At 52.2% G+C, this 27,091-nt stretch overlaps 10 protein-coding genes across 10 annotated transcripts; 6 read left to right on the forward strand and 4 right to left on the reverse strand.

Annotated features, from left to right (window-relative positions):
- Window positions 1–66: 66 nt before the first annotated feature.
- On the forward strand, window positions 67–1,766 carry M431DRAFT_81537 (hypothetical protein; the record flags this gene model as incomplete). The annotated part of the gene is made up of 2 exons (XM_024923051.1): window positions 67–640; window positions 712–1,766. The coding sequence occupies 2 exons, from the start codon at window positions 67–69 to the stop codon at window positions 1,764–1,766; spliced, it is 1,629 nt and encodes a 542-aa protein (XP_024776186.1).
- Window positions 1,767–2,096: 330 nt separating this feature from the next.
- M431DRAFT_506266 (hypothetical protein) lies at window positions 2,097–4,466 on the forward strand. The gene has a single exon (XM_024918780.1). It carries the CDS (start codon window positions 2,270–2,272, stop codon window positions 4,169–4,171), a length of 1,902 nt encoding a protein of 633 aa, XP_024776187.1. The 5' UTR covers window positions 2,097–2,269; the 3' UTR covers window positions 4,172–4,466.
- Window positions 4,467–4,946: 480 nt separating this feature from the next.
- M431DRAFT_80206 (hypothetical protein) lies at window positions 4,947–7,256 on the reverse strand (the record flags this gene model as incomplete). The annotated part of the gene is made up of 4 exons (XM_024922916.1): window positions 4,947–5,239; window positions 5,326–6,366; window positions 6,439–6,812; window positions 7,024–7,256. 4 exons carry the CDS (start codon window positions 7,254–7,256, stop codon window positions 4,947–4,949), a joined length of 1,941 nt encoding a protein of 646 aa, XP_024776188.1.
- A 3,038-nt stretch (window positions 7,257–10,294) lies between these two features.
- Window positions 10,295–11,471, reverse strand: M431DRAFT_81281 (hypothetical protein; the record flags this gene model as incomplete). The annotated part of the gene is made up of 2 exons (XM_024923023.1): window positions 10,295–11,010; window positions 11,078–11,471. 2 exons carry the CDS (start codon window positions 11,469–11,471, stop codon window positions 10,295–10,297), a joined length of 1,110 nt encoding a protein of 369 aa, XP_024776189.1.
- A 1,306-nt stretch (window positions 11,472–12,777) lies between these two features.
- M431DRAFT_80450 (hypothetical protein) lies at window positions 12,778–17,353 on the forward strand (the record flags this gene model as incomplete). The annotated part of the gene is made up of 5 exons (XM_024922947.1): window positions 12,778–13,179; window positions 13,239–13,903; window positions 13,981–14,268; window positions 14,330–15,290; window positions 15,566–17,353. The coding sequence occupies 5 exons, from the start codon at window positions 12,778–12,780 to the stop codon at window positions 17,351–17,353; spliced, it is 4,104 nt and encodes a 1,367-aa protein (XP_024776190.1).
- Window positions 17,354–17,586: 233 nt separating this feature from the next.
- M431DRAFT_81914 (hypothetical protein) lies at window positions 17,587–18,444 on the reverse strand (the record flags this gene model as incomplete). The annotated part of the gene is made up of 3 exons (XM_024923097.1): window positions 17,587–17,946; window positions 18,024–18,204; window positions 18,320–18,444. 3 exons carry the CDS (start codon window positions 18,442–18,444, stop codon window positions 17,587–17,589), a joined length of 666 nt encoding a protein of 221 aa, XP_024776191.1.
- A 662-nt stretch (window positions 18,445–19,106) lies between these two features.
- Window positions 19,107–20,701, forward strand: M431DRAFT_506272 (hypothetical protein). The gene is made up of 2 exons (XM_024918781.1): window positions 19,107–19,499; window positions 19,587–20,701. Exons 1-2 carry the CDS (start codon window positions 19,202–19,204, stop codon window positions 20,522–20,524), a joined length of 1,236 nt encoding a protein of 411 aa, XP_024776192.1. The 5' UTR covers window positions 19,107–19,201; the 3' UTR covers window positions 20,525–20,701.
- A 60-nt stretch (window positions 20,702–20,761) lies between these two features.
- M431DRAFT_3680 (hypothetical protein) lies at window positions 20,762–21,556 on the reverse strand (the record flags this gene model as incomplete). Its single annotated transcript, XM_024914614.1, has 2 exons — window positions 20,762–20,966; window positions 21,069–21,556. 2 exons carry the CDS (start codon window positions 21,554–21,556, stop codon window positions 20,762–20,764), a joined length of 693 nt encoding a protein of 230 aa, XP_024776193.1.
- Window positions 21,557–22,338: 782 nt separating this feature from the next.
- On the forward strand, window positions 22,339–24,536 carry M431DRAFT_111539 (hypothetical protein). The gene is made up of 3 exons (XM_024911800.1): window positions 22,339–22,531; window positions 22,604–24,264; window positions 24,334–24,536. Exons 1-3 carry the CDS (start codon window positions 22,453–22,455, stop codon window positions 24,469–24,471), a joined length of 1,878 nt encoding a protein of 625 aa, XP_024776194.1. The 5' UTR covers window positions 22,339–22,452; the 3' UTR covers window positions 24,472–24,536.
- A 488-nt stretch (window positions 24,537–25,024) lies between these two features.
- Window positions 25,025–27,082, forward strand: M431DRAFT_138801 (hypothetical protein). Its single transcript, XM_024912583.1, has 4 exons — window positions 25,025–25,369; window positions 25,459–25,513; window positions 25,579–26,481; window positions 26,548–27,082. The coding sequence occupies exons 1-4, from the start codon at window positions 25,361–25,363 to the stop codon at window positions 26,700–26,702; spliced, it is 1,122 nt and encodes a 373-aa protein (XP_024776195.1). The 5' UTR covers window positions 25,025–25,360; the 3' UTR covers window positions 26,703–27,082.
- The last annotated feature ends 9 nt before the right edge of the window (window positions 27,083–27,091 follow it).

Below are 27,091 nucleotides of genomic sequence, written 5' to 3' on the forward strand. Positions count from 1 at the left end.
AGCGCCTCTGCCAGTGCCCGCGGATTGACTGCCGCTTCCCCTCGGTCTACCATTGCCCTGGCCAAGATGACCTCCAAGGCTCAGGCTGCTACAGCCGTCAGGAGAATTCATGCCACGGCCCAGCAGCTCAAGCCAATGGACGCCCTGTCGTCCACGGCCACCAGCTTCCCCACGACGCACGAGCAGATCGAGAATGTGCAGAACACGCCCTACTTCATCGACAACAAGTTTGTCCAGTCGACGACGGACAAGTTCATCGACCTGCCCGACCCGGCCACCAACAACCTGGTGACCCGCGTGCCGCAGATGACGCAGGCCGAGATGAAGGCCGTCATTGAGAGCTCCGAGAAGGCCTTCCAGTCGTGGAAGAACACCACCGTGCTGTTCCGCCAGCAGATCATGTTCCGCTACGTGCAGCTGATCAAGGACAACTGGGACAGACTGGCCGCCAGCATTACCCTCGAGCAGGGCAAGACGTTTGCCGATGCCAAGGGTGATGTGCTCCGTGGCCTGCAGGTCGCCGAGGCTGCCATTGGCGCCCCCGAGCTGCTCAAGGGCGAGGTTCTCGAGGTGTCCAAGGACATGGAGACGAGGACCTACCGTGAGCCTCTTGGTGTCACTGCTGCCATCTGCCCCTTTAGTAAGTTACTCTGATCACTGGTTCCTGAAAACTAGATGACAATGAGCTAACAAGTCGTTTCTTTCTACTAGACTTCCCTGCCATGATCCCGCTGTGGTCCATCCCCATTGCCACCATCACCGGAAACACCGTCGTCATCAAGCCCTCAGAACGGGATCCTGGTGCCGCCATGATCCTCGTCGAGCTGGCTGAAAAGGCCGGCTTCCCCCCCGGCGTTGTCAGCGTCATCCACGGCGCCCACGACACCGTCAACTTCATCCTTGACGAGCCCGCCATCAAGGCTGTGAGCTTCGTCGGTGGCAACAAGGCCGGCGAGTACATCTACACTCGTGCCTCCGCCAATGGCAAGCGTGTCCAGGCCAACCTGGGAGCCAAGAACCACGCCGCCGTCCTCCCCGACTGCAATAAGAACCACTTCATCAACAGTGTCGTGGGAGCTGCCTTTGGAGCTGCCGGTCAGCGCTGCATGGCCCTGAGCACACTGGTCATGGTTGGCGAGACCAAGGAGTGGCTCTCTGAGGTTGCTGAGCACGCACAGGCGCTCAAGGTCGATGGTGGCTTCGAGGAGGGTGCCGATCTGGGCCCCGTCATCTCCCCCCAGAGCAAGGAGCGTATCTTGAGCATCATTGACAGCGCCGAGAAGGAGGGTGCTACGATCCTGCTCGACGGCCGTGGCTTCAAGTCTGAAAAGTACCCCAACGGCAACTTCATCGGACCCACCATCATCTCCAACGTCACTCCCGACATGACCTGCTACAAGCAGGAGATTTTCGGCCCCGTGCTGGTGTGCCTCAACGTCGAGACCATCGACGACGCCATTGAGCTCATCAACAAGAACGAGTACGGCAACGGCGTTGCCATCTTCACAAAGTCGGGCGCCACCGCCGAGACGTTCCGCAAGAACATCGAGGCCGGCCAGGTGGGCATCAACGTGCCCATCCCCGTGCCGCTGCCCATGTTCTCCTTCACCGGCAACAAGAAGTCGATTGCCGGAGGCGGTGCCAACACCTTTTACGGCCGACCCGGCATCAACTTTTACACCCAGCTCAAGACGGTGACGGCGTTGTGGCAGAGCGCCGATGCCGTGGCCAAGAAGGCCGCGGTGCACATGCCCACGCTGCAGTAGAGGGCGGAATTGAGTTGAGCGGTTTGGGATTGTTTGCGTGAGGAATAAGACGGAATGATGGGAAAAATGATGATGCCCTGATGAAATGAAGGGTGGTTGTCTCACAGAACATGCATGTACTGTACATAATATAGCCACGAGCAGATGGGCTGGACAGCATGGGAATTGCTTTTTTAGCAGAATGAAATAAATCTACGTTAAATCCAGTATATGAATGATTAATATGGTGATGTTTTTGTTATCGGTTTGCTGAGGTGCGAGATTAGGCAATCTATCTGCTGGGGGACGTCACATGCCACCTCTCACCTCTCCTCAACTTCTTACTTATCACGCAAGTCAACGTGCATCAACCCCCATGTTTCCTCCTAAGCTGCAACCTCATCTTTGCATCCTCTCTTTTTACATCGCCATCAACTAGAGTATATATTCTTATAAATCAGCCAGCATCAAAACCAAATATATCGATATCAGTCCCAAACAGTATATACATGTTCCAAATCACAATGGCCCTCACTCTGACAGGCCTCCCATACACCATCTTCACAGACATCATCTCCCGCCTCTCCGCCACGGAAGCAATCCTCTGTCAGCGCATCTCCCGGGCCTTCCGCGAGGCCCTCACCAGGAACGACCTCTGCATCAGCCTCATCCTAACGCACTTCCCGCGCTCGCTGGAAGGCAGGCGGCTCAGGCAGCTTCTCCGGACCGGCGAACTCGGGGCCCTCGAGCGCGGCGACTGGGCCGCTGTGTTTGCGAGGCTGGCGCGGCGGTATTTTCATCTGGGGAATGCCGTGCCGTGGAAGGTCGTCAAGGTGCCAGTGCTGAAAGATGACAAGCGGCTGAGGGGCGTGACGCCGTGGAATCGGTTTCTGAGCCTCAACGGCAAGACGGCGCCGTTCCACTTTTGGGACCCGGTATGGACCGTGGCTGAGGCCGAGGGATTGTTGGTGTATCCGGCGCCGATGGGGGAGGATGTCGGGTTCCGGGCCCGGGATCTGGAGACGGGGGTGGAGGTGGATGTGCCTTTTGACATGAGCGGCAAGATTGTGAGGCGAGTCCGCATCAGCCATGGGATTCTCATGGTTGAGTGGTGCGAGCAGCAGCCAAGTCGTGCAGGCAACGGAGACGCGGCGATACATCGCCACTATGCAACCGCTTACATCGTCCGCAGGATCGGACTCTGGGACGGCGTCATCCCCCGGCGTGATGGCCAAGTGTCAGCCTATTCTTGGGCCTTTGAATTCCTCTGCGAGTGCAAGATTCATCATCTCGGTTTGCCTATCAATCACCAAGACCGCTTCTTCTCGACGCATAATGCTACTCACTACGTCGTCTACACATGGCAGGCTGCGCGTTCCCCCTGGGAAGACGAGCCCCTTGAGCGGCTCACCATATGGGAGTTTGGAAATCCCTCTACATACAGACCATCCCAGGATCCATTCGGAACAGCAAATCGAGACGACTCCGGCCCACGCATCATCCGCAGCATGACAAACGGCCAGCTCCGCGAATGGGCCATCCGCCAAAGTGACACGCCGGCCCTGCGTGTCATGGCCATCGACGACTGCACCTGGGACGCCGCCAGGGGCTCTGCCTGCGGCCACGTCTTCTTCACCGAAGAGGAGCACCGCTGGTCCGCCGGCCCTCACAGCAGCTCGAACCCGCCTCGCCTACATCGTGTCAAGACGACGGGGATCCCGCTGATAGGCGAAGGCCCTCGGTGGGTGGACGACTGCGGCGGCGGAGGCGGTGTCAACCTGCCTTTTTGCTGCGACGGCCGGTGGGCGAGACGACTGGCGGGGACGGACGACAACGTCTACGATGCTAGTGACGAGAGTCTTGGCGTTGGCATCGAGAAGTCATGGAACAACAATCACTCGCATACCTGGCCTGGTCGCGCTCCCTGCTGGCGCCACGACGACTGGCCCTACGTGACGCTCTCCGAGGTCTTTGATGCTGCGGCAGGCGTCCGCGTCATTGCCCGCGAGTGCTTCATGCTCGAGACCCTATCCGTGCACATCCGGCCCAAGATCCGCATCCAGGGCATCGGCGAGAGCGGCGCCAAATTTACTGCCAGAGGAACCACAATGTCACGCACGAGCAGACGCAGAAAGAGACGCACACGAAGACCAAGTGCTGCGAGGAGCGGCAGCGGAAGCAGCAATGGCAGCAGTAGCAGTACCACTTCTCACCAGACGCCCGACGGAAATGAAACTGCTGCCGCCAGTAGTAGCAGCAGCAACAGCGGCAAGGGAGGCGTCACGACGCAGGGCCCAGACGGGCAGGAGGTCCAGTTCGCGGACGACGTGTGGCCTGAGATGATGGCCAAGGGCTTCATCTGCGGAGACGAGCGGTGGCTCGTCGGCGAGGACGCCAAGGGGGATGTCACCATTATCGTCTTTTGAAGCATTGACGACGATATTAAAAAAGCGAAATATACACATTCACACATCTGATCTAAAATACCGAGACAAGTAGATAGCATATAAATAAACCCCTCATAGCGTGTAAGCAACAAGAAACGAGACGTCAGTTGAGGCTATGCAAGGAACGAACGGAACGGCAACTAAAAAAGTCAGGAACAGGAAACATCACGTTACGTCTCATGCTCAAGGGTGGTCACGTTCTCAAATCTCAAACCCACAACATAAGAAAATTAGAAGAAAATTAGAAGAAAAAAAATCACTCATTTGCTTCGCCATGCCGTGTTCGTTTTCTCAGTCCATCTAGTGGCGTCACCACAAATCGTATGTTGGGACGTTTGATCAAGCCCATTTTTGTGTTTCCATTGCACCTTCTACATGCTTCTCGCTGTATCTACAACAATGTCCAGATATATAAAGACAATGGTTTGCAGAAAAAAAACATAACTATGCTCCCGCCCCTTTCGTGTAAGATATAAAAACAAACAACAAAAAAAGCGATCAAATCAGTTGTCAAAACGTATTCATCAGTAATGCCCTTATAACAAAAAGCAACAAAAGAAGAGATGGTGCGTTTAAAAGCAGCGAGGTTCTTCTGAGCTCACATAAACGTTTCCTCCTCTTTTTGTCCGCCATCTCTCCTTTTTCATTTCATAAATTCTCATTTCAGTTTCAAACTCCATTCTCAATCTCTCTCACATTCTTTGCTTCAATTCTTGGGCACCTCAATTCTTGGGCACCTCAATTCTGGGGCACCTCAATTCTTGGGCACCTCCATAAATCCACCATAATACGAATCCAACCACGCGGCCGCCTGCTCGCCAGCCTCGTCAACGTTGGTGTCCCATCGGCCAACGCAGCCAACATAGCCGTCGGGACGGACGTTGACGATAGCGACTTCGCTGGGGCCGAGGCTTCCCAGCCACTTGTCTGTGCAGAAAGCGCCTCTGGTGTCTAGCTCGGGGACGTTGTCGATATAGACGGTCCAGCGGCTATCCTGCAGCAGTGCGGGAAGGTCTGATATCTCAATCTCAGACTTGGGCATGGTGGCTACACACATCATTTTGGTTAGTTAAAAGGCACTTTGGAAGGAAGTTGAAAAGGTAAGGGGGAAAAGCCGCAAGGCTGCTACTCACTAATCAAAGCAAATGTGAACAAGTGGCTGACTACTGTGTATCTCTCAGGTCGCGTATACACATCTTCCGGAGCCGGCAATCTTGGCTGCTTGGCGTAGGATGCGCTTGCGGCAGCAGAAAGCTGGCTCACCAGGGACTTTGGAGTTGCCATGGTGCGGCAGAGAGTCTCCAAGAAGGGCCTGGCCTGTATCACATCCCACATAAGGAGGTAGATACGGAATTGGCCCAGCATGGGAATGTCGAGTTGAATGTCCACGGGGTTGGAGTCAATGTATCGCGATACCTTGGCCGGGGGCAAGAGGCATCCCGGACGAGCGCCGCCCAGGATGGCCGAGTTGTCCTCTGGCCGGGTAATGTTGAGGGCGCTCTCGCTGTAGTCGGCGCCAATACCGGAGATGAAGCGCACGTTGGCCCTAAAGTTCTCGGCCATGGCGACGGCATCTCCACCGGCAATGCGGTTGGCATGCTCGTAATCAAAGTTGACGAGATCGAGGGCGATCTTGCGGCGCTCCACCTCGTAGCTTTCGAGAAGATTGGGCTTGGCCAATCCACGGCATGCCAAGTTCAACTTCCAGGCCAGGTTCCACGAGTCGTGCATGGATGTGTTCATGCCCTGGGCAGACTTGGGAGAGTGAGTGTGACTAGCATCTCCAGCAAGGAACACCCTGGTCTTGACATCCGTGAAGCGACTCGCCACGCGCTGGCCCACCTGGTATCGCCCAAACCACTCAATGTACTTCCAATCGAGCTCAAAGGGGGCCATGATCTTGCGGGCCTGCTGCATGACAAACTTTTGGCCGAGCTCACGGCGGTCAGCGCGGGCGCTGGCCTTGAGCTCGATGTAGAAGCGCGTCATGTTGCGCTCGCGGGGAACAATGAGGATCGAGCCGTGCTCCTCAGAGTAGACAAGAGTCTTGGACCAGATATCAGGGAAGTTGGTGATGAGCTCGCCGTCCAAGACGCCCCAGATGTCTGGGCGGGACATGCCCACGGCCTCAACGTTGGACATGTTCTTGCGGACCTTGGAGTGTGCTCCATCGCCTATTGAGTTCCCATGTTAGCGAGGTGCTTTTCCTCTTCTTTAGACTTAGATTTGGTAATTAATTGACTTACATCCAACGAGATAATCGGTCAAAATTGTCTTCTTGTCCTGGTTGACATTGGCGTAACACCGAACCTGGACTGGCCCTGACTTTGGCACATAGTGAGACTCAAAGGCCGTGTTCCGGCGCACCTCCTTTCCGCGCTTCCTCAGGTCGTCGACGAATAGGCCCTCAACCATGCCCTGGTGGACAAGGAGGATATAAGGGTCCAAAACATCAATGACGGGAGGGTAGTGCACTTCACGGCCTAGGCGGTGCAGAGGTGCATCTGCCGTACTGCGCCAAAAGGAGATGTCAAAGACTCTCACGCCGCGCTGCAGCAGCGGATCAGCCAATCGCATCTGCCGAAAGGTCTCAATTGATTTCGGCTGTAAGCCATCGGCTCTGTATTCACCAAATTAGCGTCCAAAAATGGAATTGGCCAGTAGAATCTAAACACTGTTTTGAATAGAGCAGAAATGAAGCCTACAAACCACAAGTTGCAGCAGTAGATGGACAGAAAACGAAGAGAAGGGAAAGGAAAAGGGGGTAAGTTGCTCGAGGCCAGCTGAAAGGGATAAACAGCATCTTTTTTTCTAATTGGGGACAGACATACCGGCCAACAGGCGTCTGGTCCGCCCTATCATCTACAACTTCAACGTCGATGCCGAAACGGGCGAGATTCGCTGCCAGCATGAGGCCTGCGGGACCAGCGCCAACAACACACACCTGGCAGGTGGTGGGCGGCTCTGGCAGGCTCCGGAGAAGGGCGAGAGGATCGGTGGCATCCTCCTCGTCGATGGGCATCTCCTGGTTCGAGGGACCTGGCTGCGGCGTTTCTTCCTCCATGTGGTTGGGACTGTTGTTCCTGGAGGTTGACGATCGTGAGGGACTGACGACGCCCGGCGCCATGGTGACGGACGTAGGTTGAGCTGAGTTGTCAGCCAGCTTGAAGGCTCTCACTGCGGTTTGCTTCGAGCCGGGCCTCTCTGTACTGTCCAGTATCGAACTGGGACGCTGTGGGCAGCCGAAAAAGAACGAGCTCGCTCCACTGTCCGGGAGCCTGGTTGCTTTTCAATGGCCGTGGCTCGCCCAATTACCACTTTGCTTTTGCGCACTCCAGCACGCTGTGCCCGATGAGAGCGATAGAGAGAGATAGGCCTGTCTGTCTCAGCCGGATCGTCTCAGGAGAGGTTGCGACCGTCTCCACCACACCTCTTTTTTTCTCGTTGCTGCAACGCAACTGCAATGCAATGCGATTTTAGGGATCCTCTTGGGCCTTTGTGCTCGACCTTGTCCGAATCCTCGTACAGTTACAGTACGAGTACAAGTGCCGCTCTCAAGCTTTTTGGCCCCCTGGCCTTTTTGCTGCGACGAATTGGATGGATACTGGGGCCCGGATCGGGGGGGTTATTTGGAGGGTCTGGGCTAGAAACGCAGGATGATGCGACAGTGCAGGAAAAAGAAAAAGGGTTGAGGTTGAAGCTGCAAAAGGTGCTGTAGCTGTACAGTAGGGCAGTACAGAGCAGGAGGATGGAAAGTCGTTCTTTAGTCCAAGTGTGTCACGCGGCGGCGAGACAGACGCTTACAGCACACAGCAGCCCCGAGCCCATTTCCCTCGCCTCTTTATCTATCTCGTTCCAGTGTTGCTTTTGGGGGAGGGGAATTGGCCAGGCGTCCGCTACTAATACTGCTTTCGTCTCCCTAGGCCGGAGCATCAGTACCTGTAGGTCCCAAGGCAGCTGGGGGAAGGGAATTGGTAATAAATAAGGGCTTTTCCAAGCACGGAGTACGAGGCCAGTACTCGCCCAGACGCTGTGCCGGCGACGCAACGCGCGAGTACCTGTACAGTGCCTTCAGCCCAACAAGCGGCGGCTGCGAGGCCGGGCCCCAGCAGCAGGTCTGGCCAGAGTCGGAGAGGCTGGAAGGAGCGACACAGCAGCTCATGGCCCCGGTAAAGCCCGACGCACGTACGGCAAAAGTGGCATGACAGACGGCCGTCCTGGACAGCTGTTGAGAGCAAGATCAGCCCATTTTGCCGTCAAGATAATTGTCATTGGCGTTGCACCATGTCCAGGCGCTGGCTTACCGATGGCTTAGCCTCAGTTTGCGCGCCGCTGATTGGCCGCAGGACCTTCCTCGGAGAGGGCAAGTGGTGCCATTTTGCACCGTGGCCGCGCCTGCTCTAGAATGCGGCTCCACTCCGCTCCATCCATCCAACGGGAGACGAGGATTTAGAAAAAAACGAGAGTGGAAGGCATGGCTTTTGGCTCATGCTTTCCTGCTGCTGCTCCTGCTTGGGAATCTGCTGGAGATTCCAGAGAGTCATGGAAGGACCCAGTTACGAGTACATTGCACATCGCACCCTGCCTGTCAATTTCCCTCCAGACAAGCATTCCAATTCTCTTCACCTTTTTCGCTCTGTTTCCGCCAGGGTCCATCTCGTCCCGGATGCTTCTTTCCCAAAGGGGTCTCAAGGGTCCAGTTCTTGTGTTTCTCCTCAACCGTCGCGGCCGAGTCAGCGGCTCCGGTTTTACAAAGTACATGTACGAGGTACTTTGGTCTCATAACACAGACCCTGGTCGGGTTCCAACTTACAAGCGGCGCCACGGCGCTGTGGCACAGATAGACTTTCTCAATGGTGGCATGCTGCATGTGGTTGCAGGTAGATCTACAAGTACTGGGTCGTGTTGCTTTACTCCGTACATACAAGCAGATGTCTAATCATTCATCTATATCCAGAATGAGGCTCCTTTGAGCAGCCAGTCGTCTTTGACTCGTGGCCCATATATGCACTCCATACTCGCTGCTGTGGCATCCTGCATTGCTATCTCGCCTTATCGGGCCTTAGCCTACATGATACACTCGTAGCTCGGCATTGATGGTGATCTGTCTTTCGGTCACGATGCTGACTCGCCGACTTCGACTCTATCATATGCTACCAAAGTACTAACCTACATTAGCGGTGCAGGTCTATTTGCAGCAAAGTATAAACGGCCTTGATAATAATAACTCAAACTCCTGAATGGCATCGTCATTCGGTGGCTACGGAGCCCTCGTGAATAACTCCGTACAGTAGATCTTGCTCAGTTCGTCCAGACAGAACCTTGCCCTGTACGCCACCATACGATCAGGGACACAGGTACCAGAGTACTCTCGTATAATAGTCCACGATTCGCCAATCATCCAAGCAGCAAACAACTCCCCCTTCTTTCGCTTCTGCCAACATCGCGTGATCACAACGATAGCCTCCCGCCAGCTCATGCCATTTTCGACACCAAGATATCTGGTTGGGTGTCAAGGCTTGAACACGTACGCATGTGTTTACACACACTCTTGCAAAACTCCACGGTGGCTTGCATGTCACCTTGCTAGGAACGGGGCATGTCGTCCGAGATCGCCAACATCCATCACTCGAAGGAATAAGGGACTTCTTATTAGCCGGCATCATAGGTTGATTCACCGATTATCCCGTGTCCCAAATGTAACGGCGGTAATACCTAGCAGATGGCATATAATAATAGGAGAAAGTAGCAATAGTAGTATGTACTAAGAAAAATGTAGCATGGTAACATATACTAAGAAAACGTAACGATAGTAGCATATACTTGAACATCCAGTCGCTGGGATGCAAGATAACCAACTTGGGGTGCTAGCTGGCAAATCCCCAGAATAATAATGGATAGTAAATCCTTTGCATATTACAGAGTAACACTGCTAGGCCACTAGTCGTTCACCTCTGGCCATTGTGGGACGAGTTTCAGGTGCTATAAACCTAGCTTTCCGGCATTCTCAAGTAAGACCTGGCCGAAAGGGGTTTGAATCGCCCTCCTAGACCATCAACAACACCGTGTTTCGGCCATATTTGCATCAGCCGGCTTCCTCATTCATGCCGTGGGGACGAGCACTGTGCTGTCGTTGGCCTCAAAGGGTGCAGCTGGATCCTCAATGACCTGTCGTCCGTTATAGTTCAACATGGATCGTTGGCCTCTGCTTCGAACCCGGAACGAATGCCAATCCGGGTACACTCGCAAGGCGGGGAGCATCCCTCCAGCTTCTGGCATGATGACCTGACCGCTCCGCCCGCTGAGGATTTGCTTGACGACTGCCTCGGCAATGGAATCGGGCTCTTGTGACGGCAGCAGGAAGGGCGCACCCTGGTTGAAGCCGGTGATTAGCGCCGTCTTGGAAGCTCCAGGATGGACCACCACGGTGCGGACTTTGGGGGCGTTGTATCGAGTCTTGAGCTCAGCTGAAAGCCCTTCATGGAACGACATGGCTGCAGCCTTGGACGCGGCGTAGTCTACCAAGTTGGGGACCGTGACCCATGAGGCAAAGGATGTTACCGTCACAACCATGCCGTGGTTCTGAGCTACCATGTGCGGCAGGAAGGCCTTGGTCACCCAGAAAGGGGCCAAGGCGTTGACGTCAAACGTGAACCTCACATCCTCGGGCGTGGCATCTAGAATGGTCTTTCCGCGGACGACGCCGGCATTGTTGATTACAACCGTGGGATGCCCGATTTGGCCGATTACCTTTTCGGCGACGGCGGCCACGTTTGCTGGCGACCTAATGTCGCAGTAGAAGTGGTGGACTCTGGAGGCTGCAGGAAGTCAGCCCTGCAATGCAATGCAGCTGAAGGCTTGAGTGACGGAGTCGGTTGGACTTACAGGCCGTATATGTCATTCGCTGGACGTCCAGCACCACCACCCTGACCTTGAGCTCGTCCAGCAGCTTCACTATCGAGGCGCCGATTCCTGCCGCGCCGCCCGTGATGAGCACAATCTCCTTGGACCAGTCATACCTGTCGCTGACCCAGTTGTTGCGGACTTTGTCTGAAAGCCAACCGCTGAGCCCACGAGCCACGGCAACGTAGAAGAGCAGCCTGAGCCTCCGTGCTGCCTTGGGATGCAGGATCGAGAGGTCTTGGCCCTTCTTGGTGTAGCGGGCAAGTAGAAGCAGAGGCAGCAGGAGGTTCGGATTCAGAAGTGTTCTGCGAATGAGCTTGAGAATCACGTCGGCGCACAGACCTTCACGCGGGAGGAAGCCCTTATGCATCGGCATGGCGATAGAAGAGGTGTGATGCGATATCGTGTAAGACGTCTGTAGAAAGTGAAGTGCAGCTCTTATCTCGAAGCTTAGTCAACACCCGAATTGCCTTTCTTTGTGTGGCTTTTCCAGGTAATCTCGAAAAGAGCTCGCGTGCCTGGGTTGAGAGGTGAATATATCATTGATGACGCCGCGCCGCAAAAGCTGCCAAGCATCCAGCCGATCCGATAGTGCGTACAAAGTAAACAATGCAATGTAACCACGACAGATTTTATTTACTCTTTGGTCTTGCTCTCCTTTGGTTTGAAAAAAGACAGCGCGTTTTGGCATTTTAACAGCCGGTCAAGCCTAATATAACATTTCCAAACACGGCAGCACTAAAACTATCCTTGCCATGAGTTGCGCAATCCCGAGCATCTCATACGCTGCAACTACCGAGGTTTGGCTTTCATCACAATGCGGGGAGCATCCTTTTCAATTGTTCAAGATGCTGAGGGCGAATCGACGTCTTTTAGTACTCCAAAGCAATTGCAGGATCAGGTTGTCCCGTGTCTCCGTATTGAATCTCTCCCCCGCATTCCTCCAGCCAAGATTGGATCGCGTGCACGGGTAAAAGTAAACGAATAGATGGCAGCGCTATCACATGTTGGGGTTTGTATTGAAGCTAATTAACCAGGTGGAGAAGCTGGAGATGGACGAGTTTTTGTTGGCCGAAGCTCACGGCTCTGGTTTATTACCGCTTTGAGATGCCGTGGTGGGAAATTTACAGCTAAATGGTAGTGCATTGGCGTATGGAGCAACCAATCTCACTAACAGCGCCCTTTACATCGCAGAATTTCCTAATGCGTCTTGCCGACGAACCGCTCGCCTCCAGCCCCGGTTTACCAAGATACTATCAACAGCATCACTTGGCAAACCGCTGAAGAACTGGACACGGCAGAGCACTATTTGCGGATATCATTGCTAATTAGTTCATTGCTAGCCGGCGTGACTCTCTCGGAGGCCGGCGATTCACGAGAAGAAGCTCCGGCAGCGGCGTCTTATTAGGGATTTAATTAGAGCTAGAGTCGCTCAACTTTTGTTTAAACTCTTGATATCCTATCCGATCTACTACACTACACAATTGAGAGCAACCTAATCGGACATCACAAGCTGCACATCGCTAGAGGCATTGGGATACTCGTCTTTAGACTAAACGGCCAGCTACTTACACAAGCTTGTTAAAGAGTGGGGGAAGAAACTAGCAATAGGGTGGGGGGCTCTTTGTCTCTTTGATTGAAGAACAGCATATAGAGCTTTGGCTCTTCACTCATCCGCCACCATGAAGACTTCACGGCTCTCCCTCCTTCTGAGGCAATCTACATCAGCCCATCTGCGGCTGCAGTCAGCGCACCGTCTGCAGCGACGCAGTCTGAGCGCTGCCGCAGGCTCAAATGCCATCCGTGACCTCCTCAAGGTGTCCCCGGAGGTGTCCGATGCCATTGCAAACAACAAGCCCGTTGTTGCTCTGGAGTCGACCATTTACACCCATGGAGCCCTAGGAAAGGATCTGGCACGGGAGCATGAGGACCTGGTCAGGAGCACTGGCGGCATCCCGGCTATTATTGCCATTGTAGATGGCGTGCCGAGAGTGGGTGTTTCGACAGATGAGATTGTTCGGATGATTGAGGAAGAGGGCACTTCCAAGGCTTCACGAAGAGATATTGCCTACTTGGTTGGCATGGTAAGTCTAAGTCCTTTACGCCTTTCACAAGATACAGTCTTTGCTGACCACTTCACCAGGGCCTCGCAGGACGCAAGATGCACGGCGGTACAACCATCGCCGGCACTATGCTCTTGGCTCGGCTAGCCGGTATCCGAGTCTTTGGAACCGGTGGTCTTGGTGGTGTGCACCGCGGCGGCGAAAACTCGTTGGACATCTCTGCCGACCTCACGGAGCTGGGAAGGACACGAGTTGCCGTCATCAGCAGCGGCTGCAAGGGCTTCTTGGATATCCCCCGCACATTGGAATATCTTGAGACCCAGGGAGCCCTGGTATCGACCTTTGCTGATGGACGCACCGGCAAGATTGACTTCCCGGCCTTCTGGGCAAGGGATAGTGGCGTCAAGAGCCCGTCCGTAGTCTACACCGAAAAGGAGGCCGCCGCCATCATTCTGGCTCAGGAGAAGCTCGGTATCGAGTCGGGCATGCTCTTTGCCAATCCCATCCCCGAGGAGTTTGGCGTTCCCTCGCAGGAGATGCAGGATCACATTGAACTGGCCGTAGCGGAGGCGAACGAAAAGGGCTTCACGGGCAGCGCCAACACCCCCTACGTCCTGCAGAGGCTCAAGGAGCTCACCGGCGAGAGGGCAGTCATTGCCAACAAGCAACTGGTCCGTTCCAACATTGTTAGAGCGACGAACATCGCGGTGGAGCTGTCGCGCCTGCTGAGCCAGGGAACGAGCTCGTAAGTTTTATTTTAGGGGGCATAGTTTGTATTTGTACTAGTATTTTACGAGGATGGCTCTAATCGGTAGATAGAAGTTCATCAGATCATAATGTGGCGTTTACATCAAAGACCGAGAATAAACCTTTGGCTCCGCTGAGAGCAGATTCTAAAGCTGATATCCTTGTCGCTGGGTCGGTTGCCGTCGACCTTAGTTGTGATTACTCCAGTCTCAAGGGTAGCGATGGCCAGCCTCAACCTCATACGTCTAATCCTGCCAGTATAACCCAGTCGATCGGTGGTGTGGGACACAATGTTGCCCTAGCTGCCTATCGAGCAAGTAGACAGGCTCAAGTCAAGTTCAGTAGCATGGTGGGCGATGATATGTAGGCAGGCTCCCGCGTCTACAAAATACTTATAATGATTCCGTTGCTAACACTTATATAGTGCGGGCGCAACAGTTCTATCAGCTTTGGAAGCCTCAGGACTCGATTCCACGTATGTCAAGAAACTTGACCAGACGGAGCATCCTGGAAGTCGAACCGCTCAATATGTCGCCATCAACGACAGCAGCAAGAACCTCGTCATGGCCATGGCAGACATGGGCATTTTCACACAACACTTGTTCCCCGAAGACTGGAAATCAACCATCAAGGCCACAGATCCCAAGTGGCTTGTGGTGGATGGCAACTGGAGCCCCAAGGGCATCAGATCGTGGATTCATTCGGCCAATGAGCACGGAAGCAAGGTCGCCTTCGAACCGGTCTCGGTGGAAAAGTCCAAGAGCCTCTTTGGCCCCCAGCGCGGAGTGCCAACCCTTGGCGTCTACCCCAACCAAAGCGTCGACCTCTCATCGCCCAACATCTACGAGCTCTCGGCTATGTACTCTGTAGCCAAGGATAACGGCTATCTAGACAGCCCGGATTGGTTCGAGGTTATCGATTCCTTTGGCATGCGTGGAGCCAGAGACCGGTTCGTCCGTCTCACATCAGTTGAGCTGACAGATGCCGGTGTACCTGTGCAGTCTATCCAATTGCTTCCCTACATCCCGACATTAATCACAAAGCTTGGATCCAAGGGCGTCCTGCTGACGACTATTCTTGGGAAAGACGACCCTCGGCTTCGGGACCGAGAGTCTGACGAATACATCCTAACCCGATCATTTGATGGAAACCCTGCAATTGGCGGTATCTACATGCGACTATTCCCTCCGGTCGAGCAAGTGGAAAACATCGTTTCCGTCAATGGCGTTGGCGATACGTTCCTTGGTGTCATGGTGTCGGGGCTTGCTCAGGGAGGAAGAGTGGACAAGCTGGTGGATGTTGCTCAGCGAGGCGCTGTGTACACGCTGAAATGCGCAGAGTCTGTGAGCAAAGATGTTTCAAAATTGGAGAGCGAACTGGGAAAGGTTGCATTGCTGAAGTAGACGGATTTTATTCAGCGACGGCATAATGATAATGATGTAAATAAACATGAAATTAAAGAAACATGCTGGTTGCATGTAATTGATGTGATATTCAGCCTCGTCTGGGAAGAGGTTGTGATGGCCCCGCCGCCCCACTTAGGCCAGCTTTGGTTCTGCAAGGCTGAGCTCCAGACCCAGAAAAAAATATTCAGAAAAAAGATTCCCATTGAAATTTTGCAGGGCAAACCAATCAACCGCTGCTCAGTACTCCCACATAGCCGCACAGCTCAGTAAACATGGCCCAGCCTCAGGATCCCGATTTCTCAGAGGACGAACTGTCCGAAAGCCCCTTGTCATCGGAAATTGACTCTGACGTCGAATTCACAAGAAAGAAGAAGCCGGTGATTGCGCTGCAGGAGAAGGACTCTGACGAGGAAGACTTGGAACGACTGGTTTTCGGTAGCAAGGTCAGCTTTGGAGAGAGTCTCTTTAAGAACAATGGGTTGTTTGGAACGTCAGAGGAAAAGGAGGGAAAAGAATTGGAATTGGCGGATGCGGACACGGGCGGGCTGGAAGATGTCGACGATGTCGATTTGTTCATGATTGATACCGCCCCGAGCGGCGCAGTCCCTCACGCTCCAGCTGCTTCTGCTGCGAAGAAGTCAGAACAGGGCGATCCGGCCGCTTGGGAGGACAGCGATGACGAACGACTGGGCATTTCCCTTGCGAACCATACACGACTGCGAAAATTGCGACTTACCGAGGCCGAGGACATTGTGAGCGGCACTGAGTACAGCAGAAGACTCCGACAGCGATATCTTCAACTCCATCCTGCCCCTGCGTGGGCCAAGGAGGCAGAGGGACGCCCTACAAAGAGACGGCGGCGCTCGTCTGCTTCCTCTGGCTCTTCGGAGGAGAGCGGCAACGAGTCCGATGGCGATGTGTCTGCCCAGCCTCTGGAAGAGTTCCTACGAGATGTCAAGAGCCTGTCTGGAGCGGGCGGCCCCAAGAAGCGACGGCTCAGGCCAGAGATTATCGACATCCAGAGGACACGAGAGATTTCGGACAAGCACCTTGCGCCTGTGGAGTGCCTGTCTTTCCACCCCGAGTTCCCGGTCCTGCTGTCGGCCAGCACCGCATCGGTGCTGTATCTACATCACATCGCCCCCGACGCCCACCCGGTGCCGAACCCCCGGTTAACATCCGTGCAAGTCAAAGGCGTCGACATTCGAAAAGCAGAGTTCTTGTACCCCGAAGGCGACAAGATCTTCATCGGTGGACGGAGGAAATACTTTCACCACTGGGACCTCAAATCTGGCGTCGTGCAGAAGACGGCGCAGATTCTGGGCCACCGCCTGGAGCACAAGACGATGGAACGGTTCAAGCTGAGCCCCTGCGGAAGGTACATGGCCATTATCGCATCGACCCGCAAAGGTGGCGGCATCGTCAACATTCTCAGCGTCAGCTCACTGCAGTGGATTGCCGCTGCTAGACTGTCCAGCAGAAACGGCATCTCAGACTTTGCGTGGTGGAGCACTGGAAATGGCATGACCATCTTGGGAAAAGACGGCCAAGTCGGCGAGTACAGCGTGGAGAGCAGAAGCTTCGTTGGCCTCTGGCGCGACGACGGTTGTATCGGCGGCATCGTCATTGCTCTCGGTGGTCACCAGGGCCCTGAGCCGATTGGTGACGACCGCTGGGTGGCCATCGGCTCCAACACGGGCATCACCAACATCTACGACCGAACAGAGCTTCTCACCCTGGATGCCGACAAAAACATTGTCATCAAGGAGACGCCGTCCCCTACACGTGTGTTTGAGCAGATTGTCACGCCCATCACCGTGCTCACATTCTCCCCCGACGGCCAGCTTCTCGCGTTCGGCAGCAGGGCCGCAAAGGATGCTCTGAGACTGGCGCACCTTCCGAGCTGCACAGTCTACAGGAATTGGCCGACGGCGCAGACGCCGCTGGGGAGAATAACGACGGTGGCGTTTGGTAAGGAGAGCAGCTTGTTGGCGGTGGGTAATGATACGGGTAAAATTAGACTGTGGGAGATTAGGAATTAGACATGGGTTGTTGTGAATACAAAATTCTGAGCGGATTGCTTGTTTTTTATTCGAGTTGCTATCATGCCTGAATCCCTTGCCCTCTGTGAACTCGTACCGGTTTTTTCAATGTCTTTAAAGGGTATTGTTCCTTTTTTTCCTCACGCCTGATTCGTGAAAACGCCTTTAGCTCTCTCTTCCCATGTCATAGTAAACGCCCTTTGGTTTAAATATGGTCTTAAAATGAAATCCCTTCATACAAGCTCTGCATCGCCATCCTCGACAAGAGCTTTGGCGCTTGACCACCTCATAATGAGAACATCTCCGTTTGCTGCCGGGAGAATGGTGTCGACATCCGTTCCCCTGCCGAAAACATCCTTCTCCCGTAGAAGACGAACGAAAACTGCAGTGTCCAAGTCCGGGGAATCAATCATGCTGACATTGCCAGCCGTGTCGTTGAGGTTCTGAAGACGCTGTGGAAAAGATGAGAGAAAGGACGAGAGGTAGTGGTTATGAAGAAGGGCTTGGTGTCTCGTTGCGTAGGCTAGTTCTGTGGGAGAGAGGCGTTGTCTTAATTCTTCGGTTGAGAGGTAGTGGAGAGTGTGTTTATCGATCTGAAAAGAAGCATTAGATGTGTGAGATTCTTGCTGTGTATGAACCCAGCCTGGTTGGATGGTTGAGATTGACTTACTTTGGCTATTCGTGTTCTCAAATAACTTCGTACTAGAAACTTGTATCGTTCAAGCTCAGTCTGGATGACGATGAGAGCAAAATTGGTCTTGGGGTCCATGTCGCCGGTCATGTCCTCGATCTTTTCAATCTGAGATTTGATCTTGGAGTTGACTCGCTCAAACAGGCCATCAGCAGGCCAACTAGAGTGAAAAACGATATGATCAGCAAACAACAACGGCCGTCTTTAAGATTACATGTATTCCCAGTTCAAAAACACATGCATGATGCCGAATATCTAAGTAGGTAGATACTCACTTGAGCAGCTCCGGCGCTGATCTCTCGGCGACCCAAAGGCGCGTCAGGGCCTGCAAGTCTCGAGTCTCGAGCGGGATGCCGTGAGAGGCGGGATCAACCTCTCGGAGAATATCATCGATATCCATGGCGGATGATGTTCCGGGGAGTCCTTGGATCTCGGACCTCGGGGTATCAATCTCAAAGGACGGTCCCCAAAGTGAAGCCAGCGCTCCGGCCCTTGATTGAAACTTCAGGTTGGAGCACAGGGCTCTGTGGTGGGGTTCTGGTCTGCCTTAGTTCAGTCTACATGTCCAGATTTGGGCTATATATGGTATGTGGAGGTACCGAGTACATATGTTGGGGTAGACGCGAGGTCGCTGTCAGCGGGCGCTGCAGGGCTGCTATAGCGGGTTCAATCTAGCGAACTTATAGCGGTTCTGAGCTCTGAGCCTTCAAGTTTATGTACGGGAGGTCAATTTGATGAAAGATCTCACATGTCATACTCCCTGCATAAGAAAGAATGAACAAATTATCAACAGACGCTCTAATGGCCTGTTGTCGGTGCAAACACGGTGGAACGGAATCAATTGCTAAAATCGCCAATTGCCAATTGAGCAAAGCCTAATGTGGCAACTCGATACTAATCTCAAGCAGTACTGGTATGATGCACCTCCAAAGCTGAATTGGGTTTACCACCCAATCCCTGGGCCGAGGCAAGTCTCCATCTCTACCAGGTGGTGCCTGAATCTGTATAAAGCAGTGACACCCCAATCCTGGTGTAAAACGGCTTTCATTGCCATGAGACTATCACTTTAGCAATTGACCAAAAGAACGGTTCATTTTCTTGCTTTGTTCGTTATATACATTTACTAGATTCATAATTCATCTTTCATAAAAGCAACAATGGCAGACGAAGATGGCGATGGCCCCCAGCCTTATGCTGCGTACCTGCGGGCCATTCTCCAAAAGGGCCTTTTGGCCAATGAGCTGCCCATCGTGACAACAAACCCAAACTCTCTCGAAGAGCAGGCCAAGCAGAAGATGACCAAAGCGGGCTTCGATTACATCAAAGGCGGAGCTGGCGAGGCTGCAACAATGGATGCCAATCGCCTTGCTTTCCGCCAGTGGAAGATTATTCCTCGTGTCTTGAAGCCTACGACTCCGCGTGATCTGAGTGTCACCATCTTTGGCCAGAAGTTCGGTATGTGAAAAGAAATAATCATTAGTTTTCACCCCTTCCCAGCATTTCTTGTAAACGGAACAAACACAAGCTAACCGGTTGGCAAAGACGTTCCCATTCTCATGGCGCCTGTCGGTGTCAACTCATTGTTCCACCCGGACAAAGAGATTGGAGTTGCCCAGGCCTGTGCCGAACTACGTGTCCCCTTTACCTTGAGCACAGCTGCTGAATCTACGTTTGAGGAAATTGCGGCTGCGGCTCCTGAATCGCCAAAGTGGTTTCAATTATATTGGCCCAATGACGAAGAGATCACAGCCTCGCTCCTCAAGAGGGCCAAGGAGAATGGCTTCACAGCGCTCGTCGTGACTCTAGATACTTGGACACTTGCTTGGAGGCCATATGACCTTGATACAGCCAATGTCCCCTTCCTCCTCGGTCAAGGAGACCGAATCGGCTTCTCTGATCCTGTCTTTAGACGCAAGTTTGCCGAGATGAGCGATGGTGGAACTCCCGAGGAAAACATGCTGCAGGCAGCTATGTATTGGATTGGAGAGACTTACTCAGGAACATCCCGTTCTTGGGAAGATCTCAAGATCTTGAGAAAGCACTGGGATGGACCCATCATCCTAAAGGGCATTCTTAGTGTTGAAGACGCTGAGCTGGCTGTTGAGCACGGCATGGACGGCATCATTGTTAGTAATCACGGTGGCCGACAAATTGACGGTGCCATAGCAACTTTGGACGCCCTCCCGGAAATTGTCGATGCTGTCGGCAGCAAGATTACCATTATGATGGACTCTGGTATTCGCACCGGCGCTGACGTTGTCAAGGCTCTGGCTCTTGGAGCCAAAGCCGTCTTTGTTGGGCGACCTGTGGTTTATGGACTGGGTATAAATGGAAAAGAGGGTGCCGAGGCGGTGTTGGCCGGATTACTGGCTGATCTTGACTTGACCATGGGATTTGCTGGAGTCAAGAACATTGCGGAAATAAAGAAATCAATGCTGCGAAAGATTCAACACTCTGGAGATGTCAAGTCAAATCTTTGAAGAATTCTATCTATACAACAGTGCAGTACAAGCGGGCTTATGGCTCAAGCATATAGACGATTCATAACAGTCTACATGTATCCATTATGACTGATGATAGAATTGTACATATATATTGAAATATCAGCGTTCTCACATATTACACGCTGAGTTTCTTTCCTATGCCACACACAACAGAGAAGTTGCAAAATTTACCATTATGGCTTCCAATTCTTAGCCAAGTGCTGCACTTAGAATCTAGTGGGTACCAGCCAAGAAAAGCACTACTCTTGTTTTTTTCACAAACTCAGTTGTCTGCTTCCTTCCAGAAGGTGCAGATCCATTAGCCTTTGTATAAGCCCGATTGAGAATGCAAGACGAGGCAAAGACGAGCATCCCGGTAAGAGAGTGAAGAAGCAACTGCTGGGGTGTATTGAGGACTTCAAGCAGAGGGTATGGATACCTTCAAAAGCTCCATGTCAGCTTCGCACCACTTATGAGAACTAGCAACAAACGTACGATGCATCTATTTCTACTGTGGCAATAGTCAGCCCAACATCGATACCCATAAGCAAAGGCAGCACTGAGAGCCGCAAGCCCAGAGGTGGATAATGTCCAAGGCGGGCTAAAGAGAATGTAATCCAAGCTTTGAAAGATTGCCGGCGCAAGATGGAAGCCCAAGTTAAGAAGTAAAGGAAGCTTGAAACCAGCCTGGACTATGAGGCTGCGCCCCATGGCAACGATTCCCCAGTATAAAATGGTAACGGTGACCTCGAGAGGCGCGCCCAAGACGGATAGTGTGTTCTTAATCTTGAATATGGTTGAGCTTGAAGTAATGTCGGCCAGGGCTCCCAAGGCGAAAGAGATTGTGGACAATCCCAGACCGATGTTGGTGATGTACTGGAAGTGCCATCCAAAGCCATTTGTTCGTGGATATTTCCAGCGTGTCAGACAGTAGAGGCAATAGGCGAAATCAGCGGTGCCGAGTAAGTGAAAGAGGAGAGACAGTCTGCGAGATGGAGATGAGAATCGCTGGACCGGATGGCGAGCCATTGCGTTGTGACTGAAAAGCAGTGATAAATATTCTGATGATATTGGTTGTTAATTGAGTTGAAATCAGTGTTGTAGAATCTGGGAAGAGTGCTTTACTTACATCGATGATCTGAGCAGTGGAGGATTTTAATCCCCCGGCCTAGAACAAGCATATATAAGATACATATTAGTACCTATATATATATGCCAAGGATGCTTACTGTGAGCAGCATTTTAGTAAACCTTATTGATCCGAGCCATTGCTATAGATCTGATTTGTCTTCTTTATTACAGTGAAGACACTCCTTGAACCTAGAGAGAGTTGCAAGAGTGGAAACAGTGGAAACAACCAAGCACTTGTATAGTATAATCAGATGACTTTTCCGACTCCTTCCCGAGGCTTAATTTCAAAATTGAGGATTTAATGGAATCATTTTATATAAAAAAATTTCAGGCGTTTCTTGAGAAATCAAGAGTGGCATTTCTCGTCTTCATGCTTGAATCACCCTCGTTAGGAAACAAGTACATGTAAAGTGCATGATGTCTCCTAGGTAGTGTCCAACCACTCCTCCTATGGGTAGGATATGGATCATTGAATAAAATCCAATTATTCATATTCAATAAATGATACTGAAATATCGTATAGATTTAATACATGTAAACTCCTTCGGCGATATCACAGCGCTCTTGTGGACAGACAGTGTGAAATACAGTGCGGATCAGTACCAGCATCCATCCGAAAATGCGATTTACAAGGCTGCAGAGCTTACAGCAATACTCAAAGCTAATTCGCCCACTCCATCGCAGCTTTCCAACACGCTTTCAGCCTTCCCAAACCGCGACAGGCCATTGCTCCAGACAGCATTGAGCATTTGACTCTCGGGGAATTTCCAGATCATCTCGGATTATTGGCGACTATGGCGGATTCTGCAGCTGAAGACGACAACCGCTCGCAGAAACGCAGTCATGCAGAGTATGCAGAGCAAGACGGCTCGGGTAAGGGCACTTCTACCCTCTGGATTCAATCATCGTACGCGAGGCTAATGAACGTGATTTTCCTCTTGATAGACTCCTCGTCAGATGACGACATGGGACCGCAGCTCCCCACCGAGGCCCCAAAGAAGAAGCGCCGCGTCTTGCCTTACGAAAAGCTATACATCTCTGCACTGCCAAAGTCTGCCCGATATTCGAAATCGCTGATGCACAAGGAGCAGGTGCTCTTTGCTACGTGGACACCCTTGACCGAGTTCCTCATTACATCGTCTACTGATGGCGTTGTAAAATTCTGGAAGAAGATTGGACAGGGTATCGAGTTTGTCAAGCAATTCAAAGCACACAATGGCACCATCACCTCTGTCTCGGTGAGTCAAGACGGGCGAAGCTTTGCGACTGCTGGCGACGACGAAACCATTAAGATTTTCGACGTCTTCACCTTTGACTTGCTTTCTATGATCACCTTGAAGTATGTTCCCAAGTGCGTTTGCTGGGTTCACAAAAAGGGGGCGTCTTTTCCTCTTTTGGCTGTGTCGGAGGAGGGTAAGCCGTTGATACACATCTACGACGGTCGAGGCGAGCAGGAAGATGCGATCCACACGATAAAGGGCCTGCACAGAAGTCCAGTTCATCTTATGGCGTTTAATGACGAATACGATTGCGTTGTTTCGGCAGATGAGAACGGCATGGTCGAATACTGGCAGCCTAGCGGAACCTACGAGAAACCCAGCAACGTCTTCGAATACAAAAGCTCGACGAACCTATTTGACTTCAAGAAGGCTAAATCCGTGCCGACATGCCTTACAATATCACCCAACGGGAAGAGCCTTGCAGCATTTTCATTGCCAGACCGGAAAATTCGCATCTTTGACTTTGCGACGGCCAAGCTGCATAGAACCTATGACGAATCGCTCCAAGTCGCGGAGGATATGCAACGAGCGGGTACAGCAGCACAGAAGCTGGATAATGTGGAATTTGGTCGGCGGTTGGCTCAGGAGCGGGAGATTGAGTCCCAGGCCATGAGAAGCAGGTCAAACGTCATCTTTGACGAGTCGGGAAACTTTATCCTCTACGGTTCAATGGTGGGAATCAAAGTCCTCAACACGTATACGAATCAGGTTGTCAAGGTCTACGGCAAAGATGAAAACTTTCGCGCCGTGAATCTGGGCATGTACCAAGGACAGCCTCAGAAGAAGGGCATCGTGTCGGTCGAGATGGGTGCTTCGAGCAACCCGCTTTTGCAGGAGTCAGAAGCTCGCGATCCGATTCTGGTCGCCACCGGCGTCGGCAAAGTTCGATTCTACATGTTTACGAATGATGAGATATCGAAGTCGACGCGAGACGTCCAAAACGAGAAGCCTACTGTGTTGGGAGGCAAGGACAAGGCACAGGCAGCCAAAAAGGTCGAGAGTGGCACCGGTGCCATACTACACACTACATATGGCGATATCCATATCCGCCTCTTCCCCGATGCTGCGCCCAAGGCGGTGGAGAATTTTGTCACACACGCAAAGCGCGGCTACTACAACAACACAATATTCCACCGTGTGATTAAAAAATTCATGATTCAAGGCGGCGACCCCCTTGGCGATGGCACTGGTGGCGAGAGTATTTGGGGGCGCGACTTTGAGGATGAGTTTAGCAGCCTGAAACACGACAAGCCTTACACGGTGAGCATGGCGAATGCAGGTCCTAATACCAATGCCAGCCAGTTTTTCATCACCACTGAGAAGACTGTGAGTATTTTACCAAGAACGTCATTTGATGAGAAAGAGATAAGAATGCTGACTCTGTATTGCGCATAGCCTTGGCTGGATGGAAAGCACACTATTTTCGGACGTGCGACACAGGGACTGGATGTGATTCATAAGATTGAGAATACGAGAGCACACAAGGAGAGGCCAGAGGAGGATATCAAGATTCTCAACATTGATGTCATGTAGACTTGCAACTTGCCAGGTGTTGGAGCAAGCGGCCATAATGCTTCTTTTTTTTTTTTTTTTTTTTTGGGTTTGATTTGCCATAGCATGAACGATATCACACAATTGTTGTACAGCGGTGGAGAGAGTTCCATGACTGATAAGGTGAGAGGTAGATGAGAGGCAATGTTGCATCGTTGGACATTAATACATCTGTCCTCACTCTACGAATATTTTGAACAATATGAACCAGCTCTTGTCCTCTCTGTCTTACGAAGACAGTAGGGCGAGAATGTGTCCCAAGGGCGTAAGGCTGCCCACCCCTGTCATGTCAATTGTCAATCACAAGCCAATCACACGGTTCCAATTCTCCACGTCAAACGACAAGCTCGCACAAAGCACCGACGTCGGACCAGCAGAGCTAGAGTGAGTAATTCAGGGCTGGATTTTAGTGGGAGCGACAGCCGCTGCCGGGGACGACAGTCATTTGCAATTGCATGTTTGCATGTGGGAGAGTGGGATAATACCAGCAGTGGCGTCTTAGTAGTTGCATGCATTTCAAGCGCACATGCAGGTGGCCTGAGCTGCTATTTTCGGCACTTTTAAGAACTGGAGCTCAATTTCTGATAGCTGTCAATATTCATTCATTTATATTCACATCTATACCCCAAGGAGACGAGGCAACAAGAGGCAGAGAATAGAAGCTTCTTCGAAGTAGTATACTTGCATCGGTTCCCAGTCAAGCCACCGCCAACGTTCTGTCAATCAGCTTCTATTGACGTCACACAACCCTCCATCTACAACCCTTTTTACTTTTTTTTCCCTCTTCTCCAATTTGGAGTACAGTAACCTCTCTATCTTTCTCTCCTCTTCTTCCCTCTCTCCAGCTTTTGGCTAAGAGTACGAATTCATCATGTCTACCGTATGTGTGCTCTAATTCTCAATTGGCGCTGTCCATCGCCAGCTCTTGGCCTTTGCGTGTGTAGTGAGTGACTCACCAGACCCTTCTAGTTCTACATCGAAAACAAAAATGTCGGCAACCAGGCCGACTCAGAAGATTGGCGCAGTAAGTCTATCCTCCTATAGGACTGTGCATAGAAATTCATATTTACTGAATCGATCGAATCTTAGTTCGCGGCTACAACCCTTTAACCCCTCCCGATCTGCTACAACACGAGATTCCCCAGACTGCGGAATCAAAAAAGACAGTCATCGAGGGTCGCAATGAGGCCGTAGCGATTGTCAATGGCAAGGACCCGAAGCACCGCCTTCTCATTGTCGTCGGCCCTTGCTCAATTCACGACCCTGCCGCTGCACTCGCTTACTGCGATCTGCTCCTCCAGGCTAAGGAGAAGCACAAAGATGAGCTGCTCATCGTCATGCGCTCGTACCTCGAGAAGCCTCGTACGACCGTCGGCTGGAAGGGTCTGATCAACGACCCAGATATCGACGGCAGCTTCAAGATTAACAAGGGCTTGAGATTGTCGCGCCAGCTCTTCGTCGACCTGACGAGCAAGGGCATGCCCATTGCCAGCGAGATGCTGGATACCATCTCTCCCCAGTTCTTGGCCGATCTTCTCAGCGTTGGCGCCATTGGTGCGCGTACAACGGAGAGCCAGCTGCATCGTGAGCTGGCAAGTGGACTGAGTTTCCCGGTTGGCTTCAAGAACGGCACCGATGGCTCACTCGGCGTCGCTATTGACGCTATGGGCGCCGTGAAGCACCCTCACCACTTCCTCTCGGTTACCAAGCCTGGTGTCGTCGCCATTGTTGGCACAACGGGTAATGATGACTGCTTCGTCATCCTGCGTGGTGGCACCAAGGGTACCAACTATGATCCTGAGAGCATCGCCGAGGCCAAGGCTTCTCTGGACAAGAAGGGAGCTCCTCCCAGGTTGATGGTCGACTGCAGCCACGGAAACTCACTGAAGAACCACAAGAACCAGCCCAAGGTTGCCAGCGTCGTCGCCGAGCAGGTTGCCAAGGGCGAGACTGCCATCATGGGTCTCATGATTGAGAGCAACATTGGCGAGGGTGAGTCCTCCCACGAGAAACCCCAAATTCTTCGTTTTCAAAGCTTGTGCTAACTTAATTTAATAGGTAACCAAAAGGTACCAGAGGAGGGCAAGTCCGGTCTCCAGTACGGCGTCAGTATCACAGATGCTTGCATCCACTGGGCAGATACTGAGGTGGTGCTTGACAATTTGGCCGAGGCCGTGAAGCAAAGACGAAAGGTTTTGGGAGTCAGCATCTAAGTGTCCAAAAACTTGTGCAATCTCCATACCTCCCGTCCTGTCACGGACATGCAACAGTTTGCCAGGCCAGTTGATTGCTTGTCATTATGATGCCAGCGTGTGAAGTTTTGCCGGGTTGCGGTTTAGATGTGGTACACGTAGTTTTCTCTTTTTCTATATGGGGCTTGATGGAGAGCCAGGCATGATTTGCGTTAAAAACGCCTCCTTGGGTGTATATACATAACAAAAGTTTCAGGGTGTCTTTTTTGGTACATCATAGCCAATTGCAAGGCTAGAAGATGATGGATTTGTCGAAAATGTGTATAGGAGAGAAATGGTTCAAAAATTGAATAAGATGAATGGAAATGAAACAAGTTCTAGTGACTGCGAAAGTGGTGCAGAAAATAATT

This window comes from Trichoderma harzianum, assembly GCF_003025095.1.
Source record: "Trichoderma harzianum CBS 226.95 unplaced genomic scaffold M431scaffold_4, whole genome shotgun sequence".
Classification (NCBI taxonomy): domain Eukaryota; kingdom Fungi; phylum Ascomycota; class Sordariomycetes; order Hypocreales; family Hypocreaceae; genus Trichoderma; species Trichoderma harzianum.